Source organism: Stenella coeruleoalba (assembly GCF_951394435.1).
Source record: "Stenella coeruleoalba genome assembly, chromosome: 2".
Classification (NCBI taxonomy): domain Eukaryota; kingdom Metazoa; phylum Chordata; class Mammalia; order Artiodactyla; family Delphinidae; genus Stenella; species Stenella coeruleoalba.
Genome location: NC_137147.1, coordinates 73,101,402 through 73,115,899, shown reverse-complemented (window position 1 = coordinate 73,115,899; position 14,498 = coordinate 73,101,402). Strand labels below are relative to the sequence as shown.

At 53.9% G+C, this 14,498-nt stretch overlaps 1 protein-coding gene across 2 annotated transcripts; it reads left to right on the top strand.

Annotated features, from left to right (window-relative positions):
• The first annotated feature begins 5,760 nt into the window (after positions 1 to 5,760).
• On the top strand, positions 5,761 to 14,210 carry PCK2 (phosphoenolpyruvate carboxykinase 2, mitochondrial). 2 transcript variants are annotated; one of them, XM_079913490.1, is made up of 10 exons: positions 5,761 to 5,891; positions 7,994 to 8,239; positions 8,705 to 8,889; positions 8,976 to 9,179; positions 9,540 to 9,727; positions 10,056 to 10,218; positions 10,501 to 10,719; positions 12,869 to 13,006; positions 13,300 to 13,395; positions 13,629 to 14,210. In XM_079913490.1, exons 1-10 carry the CDS (start codon positions 5,863 to 5,865, stop codon positions 14,081 to 14,083), a joined length of 1,923 nt encoding a protein of 640 aa, XP_079769616.1. In that variant the 5' UTR covers positions 5,761 to 5,862; the 3' UTR covers positions 14,084 to 14,210. The 2 variants fall into 2 exon arrangements, with proteins under 2 accessions (XP_079769616.1, XP_079769617.1); XM_079913491.1 differs by lacking the exons at positions 12,869 to 13,006; positions 13,300 to 13,395; positions 13,629 to 14,210 and adding an exon at positions 12,659 to 12,817.
• Positions 14,211 to 14,498: the final 288 nt, after the last annotated feature.

Genomic DNA, 14,498 nt, shown 5'->3' with positions numbered 1-14,498 from the left:
TCCAGACCACTGTGTGTATATTTGTCAAGGTAGAAGGATAGAATATATTTTATTTAATAGTTTGTTAGCTTGAGGCATACATTTAAAATATTTAAACACAAGGTTTGTGAGCCTCTATCTGTACTCTTGCCCCAGGCCCTACATATGCTAGGGATGGGCCTGCATAAAAATGAACCATTAGAGCTTCCCTGGTGGCGCAGTGGTAAAGAATCCATTTGCCAATGCAGGGGACATGGGTTCGAGCCCTGGTCCAGGAAGATCCCACATGCCTTGGAGCAACTAAGCCCGTGCGCCACAACTACTGAGCCTGCGTGCCTAGAGCCTGTGCTCTGCAACAAGAGAAGCCACCTCAATGAGAAGCCCTCACACCACAAAGAACAGTAGCCCCCCACTCCCCGCAACTAGAGAAAGCCCGTGTGCAGCAACGAAGACCCAACGTAGCCAATAAATAAATAAAATCTATTAAAAAAAAAAATTATAACTGTTGCAGGAAGAGGGACCCCTTCCAGGGCCCAAGAATGGGCTCTTGTCTAACACTTGGAAATGAATTGTCCAAGGAGACACACATGCTGACAAAGCAAGAGACTTTACTGGGAAGGGGCACCTGGGTGGAGAACAGGAGGGTAAGGGCACCCAGGAGGACCGCTCTGCCACGTGGCTCGCAGTCTCGAGTTTTACGGTGATGGGATTAGTTCCTGGGCTGTCTCTGGCCAATCATTCTGACTCAGGGTCCTTCCTGGTGGTGCACGCATCACTCAGCCAAGATGGATTCCAGCGAGGAGGATTCTGGGAGGTTGGTAGGACATATGGACTGGCGTCACCTTTTCACCTTTCCCAGATTCTTCTAGTTGGTGATGGTTTGTTTGTTCCATGTTCCTTATCAGGACCTCCTGTCATAAAACAGCTCATGCAAATGGGTTAGTGTGGTGCCTGGCCAGGGTGGGCAGTTTCGGTCAGTGGTTCCCCTAACATAATGAGATGGGTGCTATGCAGGAGAAGGGCAGGGGGCTATGAGACTTTATTTCATGAGGACCTAATCTAATGTGGGGGCAGGGGAGAGGGTAGCATTGCAGGGACAGCTCGCCTAAGAAGTCACATTAAACTGAGACTGGTCAGGGGAGTAAGAAGTGACTGTGCCTGGTGGTGTGGAGAAGATGGAGATTCCAAGCCACAGGAATAATGTACGCAAAGGCTCTGGGCAGGGAAGAGGTAGACACATTCATGAAACTGAAAAAGACCCAGTGTAACCAGAAAGCAGATACCAGGGAAAATGGGAAGAATGGCAGTAGCTGAGGGTGGGGCCAGATCACGCAGAGCCTTGTAGGCCAAGTTTAGGATGTGGGGGCTCTACTCAAAGGGCAATGAGAAGCTACTAAAGGATTTTCGGCAGGGATGTGGAATGATCAGGTTGTGTCTGAAAAGATCACTTTGGATCTAGGGTGGAGGATGGCCAAAATGGAATCAGAGTCAGATTAGGGGATTAATGCAGTTATCCAAGTCGAGTTGGGGGGATATCTTAAGCTGGAATAAAACCCCAAAAACAAAAAACTCTCCGAGATGGAAACTTGTGTACAGGTGATTTGTTGGGAGGATTTTCCAAGTCAGTGAGAGAAGTGGGACTGGGCAGCGGGAAGAGTTGAAAAGCATTACAGCTGAAACAGAGGCTTCAGTTGACCCCCTAGGAGCTCTGGAGCTGGGCTGGACCTTCAGAGTGTCCCAAATTTAGGCAAGGGGGCCAGGACTTTGGAGCCCTGCATCAACCAGTCGTTGGATACCAGCTGCCCCAGGAAAGGGGGCATTTGGCAAGACAGCTCCCTTCAGCCACAGGTGGTGCTCAGGGAAGTGCTCAGCTTGGCACCAGCAGCAGCCAACACTCAGCCGCTGGGACACGATCCTGAAGGGGGCATCTGGGCCGCACACCACAGCACCCACTGCAGGGGGTCTGTGAGACGTCCAATGGCTGAGCCCAGAAGGCCCTGGGGAGGACAAAATGCAAACTAAGGCAAAACTGGTCACACTCTGCCCCTGTTACCAAACACAAGTTCGCGTGCCCAACAACACACAGTGAGGCCAAACAAACTGAAACGTTGGAGTTTGGAGTAGAGAAAGGTTTATTGCAGGACCAATCAAGGAGAAAGTGTGGCTTGTGCTCAAAAACCCCAAACTTCCCAGTGGTTTTCTGGGAGTTTTTATAGGCAAAATCTGGGGTGGGAGCTGCAGGGTATGTGACTTTTCTTCTGGCTGGTTGGTGGTGAGATAACAGGGCAGTGTTCCAAGGATCTTGTGCTCAGCAGGAAGTTACCATTCTCCACCTGGGTGGGGGCGTTAGTTCCTGCAGAAGAGCTCAAAGATATTGTTATGGATATCCCTTGAGGAGGAACCAGGGCCCTGCTTGATCGCTGCACTATTGTTTTTTGACTGTTCCTCCTCTGTTTCTGCCTTACCTCCCCTCCCTGATTAGTAACTGTTTGAATCTGCCCTTTGGGGAAGGTCTATGAGGCTGAAGCCTTTTTCCTACAACTAAGAAACCAGGGACACAAAAAGGATTTGTACCTGGGAGGGCTCCACGGGGCCCTGCTCAGTTTCAATGAATGCCCTGATCCTGAAGGGGAGGATCTGGGCCACACTCCCCAGCACCCATTGCAGCGGGTCTGTGAGACATCCAAGGGCTGATCCAGAGGGCCCTGGCGATCAGAAAACGCAGACCAAGGCAAGGCTGGTCACACCCTGCCCCCTGGTGGTGGCCGCAGACACTAGGCCAGCTGGTGGACCAGGCTAGGAGGAGGGCTAGAGAACCGAGCAAAACTGTGAGGCACATAAGGGGAATCGGATAAGGAAACCCTCAAGGGAGCCCCTTGTTCAGTCTGCCTAAAGTTAAGGAAGAATGGGGGGAGATAAGAAATGTGGGATTAATTCATTCTTTCACTCCACCAGTGTTGATTAAGTGCCTAATTATTATGGGCCAGATTCTTCTAGGAGCTAGAATAAAAAGAAGACTAAAATTTGGGTCCTTTTGGAACTTCCCTGGTGGTCCAGTGGTTAAGAATCTGCCTTCCAATGCAGAGGATGTGGATTCGATCCCAGGTCGATCGGGGAACTAAGATCCCACGTGCCGTGGGGCAACTAAGTCCTTGTGCCACAACTAGTGAGCCTGCGTGCTGCAACTACAGAGCCCACACGCTCTGGAGCCTGTGTGCCACAACTAAAGAGAAGCCTGCTCACCACAACAAAGAGCCCACATGCCGCAACTAAGACCCGATGCAGCCAAAATTAAATAAATAAATATTTAAAAAATAAAATGAAATTTGGGTCCTTTTTTCAAGTAGCTAACACTCCAGTGAGGATTACGGAGATACAAAAACTACTACAATAAAGTGTGATTAATTCAAAAATATAGGTATGTACACAGTATTGAACCAACATAGATGAGACAGATGTTAATTCTAAGGGGCACATTGACCTTCACACAGAAGGTGATGTTTAATTTAAATCTGAAGGGCAGAAAGGTTCACAGAAGTGCTCTGGGAACTGCAGAGTTTGGTATATAGGACAGAAGGCAGCAAGTAGGGAGGTGGGGGTGATACCACTGGATAAATGGGAACCAGATTATGAAGGACATCAGTTGCCATGTAGTAGGAAGCCTTGAAGGAATTTTAAGCCTAAGAGTGATATGATCTCATTTTTTCCTTAAGGACAAATCAAGGAGACAGTATAGGATTGCAGTGCGGCGGGGTGGGTGGGGGGACTTGGTAGTTAGAGTCAGAAAGACTTGGATTCAGATTCCATTTCTCCTGCTGATCAGCTGTGTGACTTTGAAGAAATGACTTAAGCTCTAAGCCTCAGTGTCCACATCGGTAAAACAGGGCTATTGTGAAACTGAATGAGATTATGCATGTAAAGCTACTGGCTCAGAGCCTGGCACCTGGTGTCCACACAATAAATATCCCTCTCTCTTAATTTTCCAAAGTGAGCTTATGCGCAGAGTTTGGAGAATAACTTGGTGGGAGGCAGAGGGGGTGGCATTTGGAGAGGTGGGATGCCAAGGTGCTTGGGAGCTATTGTTTGATGCCAAGTGAGAGATAAACCCTGAACTAAGGCAGTGGCCAGGGGGAACAGACACAGACTTGAGAGCTAATTGTGAAATACAAATCCAAAGTTCCTGCTGTCTGACTGGACGATAAGAAAGGAATAGTCTAGACTGATTCAGGTTCCTCTAGGGCAACTGGCTAGATAGTGGTGCCATTTGCTGAGATAGGGAACCATGAAAGCAGGTGCAGGATCACAGAAGAGATGATGACCTTCAATAGCTTGGCCATGATGCCACCAGTGTGCACATCTTGAAGCCCAGAGAGTGACCAAAGAGGAGCTGTTTGCAGTGGAGTGGGTATGAACAGAGTTTGGATGTAGGGACTGGAGGGAAGAGTCCCAAATACATACACATGAGGTTGAGTCCAGGATGGAGCCTGGGTGGAAGAGATGAGGGTCAGCGGCAAGCCCAAGGCTGGAGGCCAGCTCTTTTGTCCCATTATGTTCCAGTACAGATCTCTGAGAAATCTCAGAATTAGGGCTGCTTCTGTTGCAAATAGCAGAAGTCCACTTGAAATTAGCTTGAGCAAGAGAAGAAATTTATTGACTCCTATACCCGGAATTAGGAATCTGTCACTCTCCATCCCTCAGCCTGCTTCCTCTAGCCTGGTTTCCATCTCAGGCAGGTTCCTGCTTTGCAGGGCCAAGCTGACACCCAGCAGCATCAGGCTTAGGTTCTACCAGCCCAGCAACCCCAGCAGAAGGAGATCTCATGTTGAAAGTTGACAGAAAAAGCCCCAGAAAGAGACCTCATTCCCATTCCTGAACATTTCCACTGGCTGTGGCCAGAGTGATGGACACACAAATTGGCCAAGCTGAGAGCCCACCGGTGGTAGGAGACCCACAAGACCACACAGACTGAGGAGGTGGTTCCCCAAAGGAACATTGGGGTGCTATTACCAGAAAGGGGGAGTGGATGCTGTGCCAATGCTTGCCATAGCCACATTGAGTTTGAGGTGCTCTGGCCTTTGGGATGATACCCGTGGTCTCAAGCTGAAGAGAGATGTCTGGCTGGAGACATAACTTGAGAAGTTACCAGAGGACTTTGTGGTGGTGGTTGGGTGGGGCAGATGCATTCTCCAGGGGAATGTGGAGAGAATGACCAGGCCAGAGGTCCAAAGAAGAGATTCTGGGGTGGAGAGACATCACCACTTCATGGTAAGGCAGAAAAGAGCCCTCATCACAGGGAGAAGAAACAGGGATTTGGGAGTTGGGGACTGAGGGAACCATGGCATTAGGGCCCTGGACAACAGAAGAGCCTGGGCTCAGAGTACCCAAGCCCCGGCAAGAAGGGGAAAGGCAATGCCCAGCCCCCGGCTTCTAGACTTCCAGCGCCCCGTGGGCTCCTGCCCCTGGCCTCTCTCCTTGTTCTTAGCTTGTTTGTCACCCAACGTCTCCCAGTCGCTGTCTCCCGGGAGCAAGAGTCCTCAAAGTTACATCATGAGCAGGGGGCGAGGCGTAGCGGTGGGGCGGGGCCTCGGGGAGGAGGCAGCCGAGGAGAGGACCCAATCCTCCAATGGGAGACAAGGGTTTGGGGGCTAAGATGCAGGAGGTGGGGCTATGGCTGGGCTGACATGGGGCTGGAGCCCGGGGCGGAGAGAGGGTCGCGCCGGCCCTGCTGGGTCCCGCCCCTTCGCCCGCCCTCCTCCTTTTTAAGCGCCTCCTGCCTAGTCTGCGCTCCCGCTCTCTGCGCCGCGCTCCCTCCTTCCCTGCCTTCCTTGTCTCCCCGGCTCCGCTCCGTTCGCGCGGCCATCCCGCAGCCCCGGCCCAGGTACCATGGCCGCTGTGTACCGCCCCGGCCTGCGGTGAGTGACCCCCAGTCCGGGGCCGACCCGCACCTTCCGCCGCGCTCGCCCCCTCGGGGCTGCCATTTGCCTTCTCCTGCTCGCCCTCCTCCGCCTGGTTTCGCCTCCGAGGAGGAGGAGGCGCGCAGGTGGCGAGTGCGTCTGGATCCACGGCCTTTCGGGTCGTGCGTCTCGCTGGAGGCCGCCCCGGGTCTCTCGGTTTCCGTCCCCACCCCCCACCCCCACCCCCCGCTTTGCTGGTCCCTGACCACACCGTCTCTATCTGCCACCCTCAGAACTTCCTTTCCACTCCTCGCTCGTCCTCGCTGGGCCCGGTCTCCGTGTCTCCTCCTTTGCTTTACAGATGTAGCGCTTGTGCCCCAGATTGCGGTGAGGAGCAGTAGGGCCTTGGGGGTCAAGGGTGCATGAGCCCCTGGGGACTGAGCTCAGAGCTCCCTAAAGAAGGTAGAAGGTAAACAGCCATTCCCCAGCCTCTCCCGCGACTGGATCCTGGCAGATGAACCTGGCGGGAAGCCTAGGACAGCCAGAGGGGCCTGGGGCCCGGGAAAGAAGGGAGGCAAGGTGGAAGAGGGGGCCAAGGTGCCTTCATTCTTACCTGGCTGGCTTCATCGCCTGTCCAGGACGGGAACCCCTAGGCCCTGCTTGTCTGCCCTCTCCCCCTTTTCACAGCTTCCTGTCTTCCCTCTGTAGCCTCCCTTCTCAGCTTTTGTCCCAGGGTCTGAGCTGACCCTCTGTCTCTCCCACAGCTGGTTCCACTTGGCCAGCCCTTGTGGGTGGTCTCTGGAGAAGGGGAAAAGGAGAAGGTCCTACTCAGGAGGCTGGGGGGGGAGTGGGGGAGGGAGCTTCCCAGGAGACTTCCTGAGCCAGCATCCCCATGGAGACAGGTTCTCCCCAAGGCTGTCTGCCTTTAAAATTAATGCTCAGGGGAAATTTCTCTCTGAGGTGGAACAGAACCAGGTTCCAGGAGGCTTCCACTTCTGCCCCTGGGGCCACACTGGGTTTCCACCCTGCCCTGCCCAGTGAAGCCACCCAGCTCCCACATTCACGGTCTGAGCGTCCTCCCTTCCCCAGGCTTATTCCCTGTGAGTCTGAGCGCCCTGCAGTCTAATGTTCCACCCCACCACCAAGAGCCAAAGTTCTAGGCATGTGCTCTCTAGGAAAGAGAGCCAAGAGAGGGACAGGGTCATGCGGTGCTGGGCGTGTGGGGCACAGTTTCTGGCGGGCAAGGCCCTGGCATTAGGAGGACAGCTTCTCTCTCTTGGCCTTTGCTCTCTCTGGGTCACTCCACCCTGGGTCCAGGCCAACTGGAGAAGACCTTACTTTTCCCTCTCCTACGGGTGTGAAGGGACAGACTCCAGGGACCCTGTTCTAAGAATTGGGGCATGCACCCCAGCCAGTGACATTCTCCAACAGTAAGCCTTCTACACAGTTCAAAAATACCTACCCAGTGGCAGCACTTCATGCAGTCCTTGTTGGCCCAGGTGGGCAACCGCAGATCCAGTGCCTGGAACCCTGACATCCAATCACCCACTCTCTGTGCAAGGGCCCAAATCTAGAAACCTGGGACTTTCCATCTCAAAGACCTAGTCCTCTGCCTGAGGCTTTCATAGTCTTACAGCATGCACATCAGAAGAAAAGAATGAAAACAGCTGTCTTTTTGACTTATAAAAACTATACTTGAGAATGAAAAGGACACCAGACACATGAAGCTGTCCACTGGGCATAGTTTACTGACATTTGGGCCATAGGACACCTGCTCATTTCCAAACATTGACCAGACGTAGTAAAAAATGGGCATGAGCTAAACCTCCAATAACATCAGCATGCCTTATACATAGAGCCACACAGCCAGGCATGTGTCTTTATGCTCGTTTGGTGATACCTGTCCCTTGCTAATCAGGAGACACCCTCACTAAGCCTCATAAAGGCCACAAGACAGACGTGGCCTGAACCCACCTTCCTTACCTATTCCGACCTCTTCATGGTGCCTGTACCCAGACCTACTTTAGCACATCCCCAGCAGCCCAGCTTTCTGTCCCCTTGACTTGCCCATCTTCCACGAGAACACCTGGCCCATTACTTCTCTGTTTCTTCTCTTGCAGGCTTAAATGGCGTGGGCTGAGCGCCTGGGGCTGGCCCTCACGGCGCAGTATCCAGACCCTGCGAGTACTGAGTGGAGACCTGGGCCAGCTGCCTGCTAGGGTTCGAGACTTCGTGGAAAACAGTGCCCGCCTGTGCAAACCAGAGAACATCCACATCTGTGATGGGACCGAGGCGGAAAACACTGCCATACTAACCCTGCTGCAACAGCAGGGGCTCATCCGAAAGCTCCCAAAGTACAACAACTGGTAAGCCCTGAGCCCAGCGACCTGCGAGATGGGGGCAGCTGCGGGGACGGAGGCCACTTTGGGTTTACCAAGACGAAATCAAATTTAAGTAGACCATCCCAATGGAATGAGCGAGAATGGGAGCTTTGGAGGAAACAATCAGGAATTATTGGGATTGGTCTGTATTTTTATGTTAAGTGAATAAACTGATACAAATAAAAGCCTTTGCTTTTTTTTTTTTTTTTTTTTTTTTTTTTACTTACAAGTTCAGGGAGTTTTTGCCAGGGCAGAGGCCATCAGGGAGCTGGGGCCAAGGGAACTACCCCTTAGACTGGGACGAAATCTGGAGAAAGCAACTGAGATGCAAATGGATGGGAAAAAATAAGGCCGACAGAAGACCTAGAGACAAAGTTGGACTTGAAAGAGTGGGTCTGGGATGAGGGAGATCTACTGACCCCTATCTACTTGATATCCGCTCTCCCCCAGCTGGCTGGCCCGCACAGACCCCAAGGATGTGGCACGAGTAGAGAGCAAGACGGTGATTGTAACTCCTTCTCAACGGGACACGGTGCCCCTCCCGGCTGGCGGGGCCCGTGGGCAGCTGGGCAACTGGATGTCCCCAGCTGAGTTCCAGCAAGCCGTGGATGAGAGGTTTCCAGGCTGCATGCAAGGTAACCAGGGCAGGGAAACAGAGGCAGGGGCACTGAAGGAATAAACAGGTTGGAACTCTTCAGCCAGGTGGTGTTTTCCTCCACAGGCCGAACCATGTATGTACTGCCATTCAGCATGGGTCCCGTGGGCTCCCCACTGTCCCGCACCGGAGTGCAGCTCACGGACTCCGCCTACGTGGTGGCAAGCATGCGGATTATGACCCGGCTGGGGACGCCCGTGCTTCAGGCCCTGGGAGATGGCGACTTTGTCAAGTGTCTGCACTCCGTGGGCCAGCCCCTGACTGGGCAAGGTGAGCGCCTGCTCTGCCCGGGGTGGGGGGACACAGAGGCCTGCTTGTACTCAGAGGGAACCCCACATCCTACCCATCCTGATTAGTGAGATACTGAATTCCCAAAGCTAGGGCAGCAGTGCGCTGGGGGTGAGGCTGAGTTGGCAAAGCAGTTTGCTCAAGATTGAGAAGAGTGAATTATCCGTGTCCAAGAATAGGGGCATGGGAGCTGATGCATATTATGAGGTGGGAGGCCTTAGCCACCCATTGACACCACCCCTGCTGCCAAGTGTCTTTCCTGCCACCCCCTGATCCCTCCGGCCCCTGACACCCCAGTGCCTGATGCCCCTGCCAGCAGCCCCATGACCCCATTGTCCCCAGGGGAGCCGGTGAGCCAGTGGCCATGCAACCCAGAGAAAACCCTGATTGGCCACGTGCCCGACCAGTGGGAGATCGTCTCCTTCGGCAGCGGCTATGGTGGCAACTCCCTGCTGGGCAAGAAGTGCTTTGCCCTTCGCATCGCCTCTCGGCTGGCCCGGGATGAGGGCTGGCTGGCGGAGCACATGCTGGTGAGGGCCTGGTGAGGATCTGGGCAGCTTCGGGGGGCAGGCCAAGGGTGGGGCCTGGCCAGTCAGCCTCAGCCTCGCCTCTCCACTGCCAGGTACCCAACTGGCGGGCCAGGGACTCTGCGCAAATGCCCGAAGCTTTGGCCCGAGGCTGCTGAATGTCGGGGGGGGGGGGCTTCCCCTTGCTGCCACCCCAGGCCCTGTAGCAAGGCAGTGCACCTGTTTCATGAATAAACATTGGTCCTCCCTGTTGACCCCTAGCTGTCCTTCCCATGCAGACCACGCCTAACCTCTGGTGACCTCTTCCTTGCTCCCTCTCCCCACCTGGCAGATCCTGGGTATCACCAGCCCCGCGGGGAAGAAGCGGTATGTGGCAGCTGCCTTCCCCAGCGCCTGTGGCAAGACAAACCTGGCCATGATGCGGCCGGCACTGCCAGGCTGGAGAGTGGAGTGTGTGGGGGATGACATCGCCTGGATGAGGTTTGACAGTGATGGTGAGAGGCCCTTGGATCATACTCGCCGTTCTGGTTCTTACCAGAGTGTAGGATTCCTGCCTCCACTGCTCAGGGTGAACTTTGTCAGTGAGAACCTTCTCCTGAACAACCACCCCTCCCCCATGCCTCCTGGCAGCCCAGCCGCCCTGGAGATGCAAAACCTTTCCCCTCAGATCTAGGGTCCAGCTCGGGGCATGGAGGGGCTGAGCAGGACCTTCCGAGGCTGAACCTCTCGACTCTTCCTGGTTAGTCCTTCCGTTTTTTCACATTTCCTCCCGACAGGTCGACTCCGGGCCATCAACCCTGAGAACGGCTTCTTTGGGGTGGCCCCCGGCACCTCTGCCACCACCAATCCCAATGCCATGGCCACAATCCAGAGTAACACCCTTTTCACCAACGTGGCTGAGACCAGCGATGGCGGCGTATACTGGGAGGGCATTGACCAGCCTCTTCCACCCGGCGTCACCGTGACCTCCTGGCTGGGCAAACCCTGGAAACCTGGTATGGGGCAGGGAGGGGGTGTAAGTCAGCCCCCAGGGCTCAGCACCTTGCTGATGTAAAAGCCTTTTCCTCAACCTGCAGCCATCTTCCAGGACCTCTGGGACTCAAAGGGAGCTATGCAACCCTAAGCAAGATCTCAGTTCACGTCCCCGTTCAGTTTGTGGCCTGGCTGAGTCGCTTAACCTCCTGAGCTTCAGTTTCCCCATCACATGAATGAGGGTAGTTTTCATAGTACCTATCTTATAAGGTGTTGGAGGGTTAAATGAAATAATGCATGCAGGGCTTCCCTGGTGGCGCAGTGGTTGAGAGTCCGCCTGCCGGTGCAGCGGACATGGGTTCATGCCCCGGTCCGGGAAGATCCCACATGCTGCAGAGCGGCTGGGCCCGTGAGCCATGGCCGCTGAGCCTGCGCGTCTGGAGCCTGTGCTCCGCAACGGGAAAGGCCACAACAGTGAGAGGCCCGCATACCGCAAAAAAAAAAAAAAAATGCATGCAAAGGATTCAGCGTAGTGCCGAATACATAGTAAATTCTCAATTAATATAAGCTGGATATTTTTAAGGGAGGGTGTCTTGGAAATTATTACAGAAAGAATTGGACTCAAAGCACAGTCATAAAGTTTGACCCATTAGGAAGAAGCCTGCCCCTCCCCCTGCCACTTGGACCCTCACCCCACCCCGACTCCCCATGTAATAACCATTGCCTAAAGGTCAGTATTGTTACCCTCACCCTTCCCCTGCCCCTCCAACACAGACACCCCAGTCTTTCCGAACGAAATCAGACCAGCTCTTTAGCCTCTCCTAGAAGCTAGTTTCTCAACCCTGTCATTACTCCCTTGTGCCCTGCAGCCCTGCCCCGTCCTCCAGCCCTGCACTCTGGACCTTCAGCTTTCAGTGGCCTTTGGCATTACGCGAGCCGAGACCTAGGGGTGGGAGCAAAGAGGAGCCTAGCAGGGGAGGGTGGGCTGTGGTCACTGAAGCCTACATTCAAGTTTTCCAGGCTGGCTTAGCAGTCACCCCCCTCATTTAATCATCCTTCATTTTCTCTAACACCATCATTAAGCCCTCCTTAGCCTCCCCACCCAATTGAGAAATCCAAGAAACTTTCATATTTCGCCACAGGCTAGTTGCCCAACCCTTTCACCACCTCTGGATTCAGGGGTGTAACGAGGGCATGTTGTGCTCAGCTTCAGTTCTTAGAATAATACCTTGTGCTAGGTCCTCAACTGGGGGCTGATGAAAGTGCAAGAGAGAAGCATAAGGATGGTTCTTACATGAAAGTGGAGGCAGGAGTTGGGGGGCAGAGGGGGGCGGGGGCGCTGGCTCCGTGACTCCCTTGCCCCCCAGGTCCAACCAGTAACCTTTGGCAGAGAAAGCACTGTGTCCCTTCAGGGCCCCCGTGATGGTGCTTTATACATACGCCACTGACTCGGTCCCAGCTCCTCTCCAGGCACCTGAAGGGGCCAAATGACCTGGGCTCCTCAGGTTATGACTGCCCAGGTTATGTCCTCGTCTGAGTTCTTCAAGCCCTGTCACTCCAGCCGGGTCTGAGCAGACCCAGGGAAACCACCAAAACCTCGCTAGCTTTAAAATCAGTTCCTGTTTGCATTCTCATAGCTCAGGAGATTCTGTCTTCCGCCATTTGCTGATGGAAAGTCAGTTGTCTATAAACTGAAGAAACAACAAAGACAATAGCAAAGAAGAAAGTCGGTTGTCTGAAATACTGACCTGTCTCAGTTTTTGCTTTAGGTTTGAGTGTTTATTTAAATAATAATCCCGTAAATTAAAAGAAGAGTTCCTGGGGGAAAATTTCCATTATAACCCTATGCCAATATTTAACCTCATTCCCTTGAGCACTGCTCAGTGCCAAGTGGCTGTAGCTTGGCATAAACATTAGTGTCCTGCTAAACACCAATTCCTCTCTTGCTCTTTTCTCCCATAGCTCAGCCAGCAGTACCATTATGGATAAATAACCTGATCTTCAGGGGAGATGTCCTGGCTCCCTTCTCCCTGCTCCTTACCAACCTCCAACCCGAGATTGTGGGGGGCTGATGAGGCAAAAAGAAACTGCGCAAGAGTGTCTGCAAATGTCTCTGTGTATTGGGGGTGGACGTGCCCTTGGAAATGATAGTATTTGTATTTGCTCTGCCAGGTGACAAGGAGCCCTGTGCACATCCCAATTCTCGCTTTTGTGCCCCGGCTCGCCAGTGCCCCATCATAGACCCAGCCTGGGAGGCCCCTGAGGGTGTCCCCATTGACGCCATCATCTTTGGAGGCCGCAGACCCAAAGGTAAACATCGTGGGGGCTCCATGCCAACTGGGTTAAGGGTTGGGCTCTCTGTCAGGGCCCAGCTCCCTCTTGTACTTAAAGCTCAGAGAGCCTCAACCTGGATCGCCAACTACAGCTATCTGCCTCTCGAGCAGACCCCTGGAGAATGCAAAATCGAGGTGGAGTGGGAGGCATGGGGTTTGAAAATGGGCAGCTGAGGTCCTAGGAGAGAGAAAGAGTCAAGATCACCAGGAGGGATGCAGTGATCGTACAAAGATAAGGGCTGCCTTTGACCACGTGCACTGGTGTCCCAGGAGTCCCCCTGGTATATGAGGCCTTCAACTGGCGCCATGGGGTGTTTGTGGGCAGCGCCATGCGCTCGGAGGCCACTGCCGCGGCTGAACACAAAGGTGAGCTCCACTTCTGTGTGCCCAGGTTGCCTCTCCTCTCCCTTCCTGAACCAGACCTTCCTCCTGCCCACCCCTTCCCACGTGTATCTTTGCCGCATTCCCTTCCCCTCACCCTGCCTTGAGGATGTTCCAGAACCGCCAACATTTCACAGTTTCCTCTGGCTGGAGGCGGGGTACCTTTCTCTTCTCCAGTAAGAAGGGAGGTTCCTTACCCATCCTGCTCCCCTCCCCAGGGAAGGTCATCATGCACGACCCATTTGCCATGCGGCCCTTTTTTGGCTACAACTTTGGGCGCTACCTTGAACACTGGCTGAGCATGGAGGGGCTCAAGGGGGCCCGGCTGCCCCGCATCTTCCATGTCAACTGGTTCCGGCGCGACGAGGCAGGCCACTTCCTGTGGCCAGGCTTTGGAGAGAATGTTCGGGTGCTAGACTGGATCTGCCGGCGCCTAGAGGGGGAGGACAGTGCCCGAGAAACGCCCATTGGGCTGGTGCCAAAGGAAGGTACCTTGGATCTCAGCGGCCTGGGAGCCATAGATACCACCCAGCTGTTCTCGCTCCCCAAGGACTTCTGGGAACAGGAGGTTCGTGACATTCGGAGCTACCTGACAGAGCAGGTCAACCAGGATCTGCCCAAGGAGGTGTTGGCTGAGCTGGAGGCCCTGGAGGGACGCGTGCACAGAATGTGACCTGAGGCTACAGCTAGCGAGGGAGCATGACCCCACCCCACCCCACCCCCCGGCTCCAACCCTCCCAGGAATAAGCGAGCTACCAGACTTGCAGAAAATATGAGGAACTTGACATAACTATCATCTTCTGGGTGCCATGAGACCAGGCCACAGACCTTCCCCCACATGCTGCCCAATAATGAGATGCTCATTTATTTAATATAACATCTGTGCTGTTTTCATTTCCTGCCTGTCTTCACAGGCTTCCCTTTAACACCAATCTCACAATCTTCTCCCAACCCTTCCAAGTAGCTGGTGTCCCAGTGCAGCCTGGCCTGGCACAGCCTGGTGGTATAAGGACCTCTCTCACAGGCATCTCTGCCACCGAGCCACTGAGTAGGAATTGCTGGGAGAAAGCAGTAACTACTCATGTCCT

Excerpts from the sequence above, each read along its gene's own strand:
- PCK2 (XM_079913490.1), top strand. The coding sequence starts at position 5,863 with ATGGCCGCTGTGTACCGCCCCGGCCTGCG. Across the intron at positions 8,890-8,975 it reads GTTTCCAGGCTGCATGCAAG|GCCGAACCATGTATGTACTG; the intron begins GTAACCAGGGCA and ends TTTCCTCCACAG. Across the intron at positions 9,728-10,055 it reads GGCTGGCGGAGCACATGCTG|ATCCTGGGTATCACCAGCCC; the intron begins GTGAGGGCCTGG and ends CCCACCTGGCAG.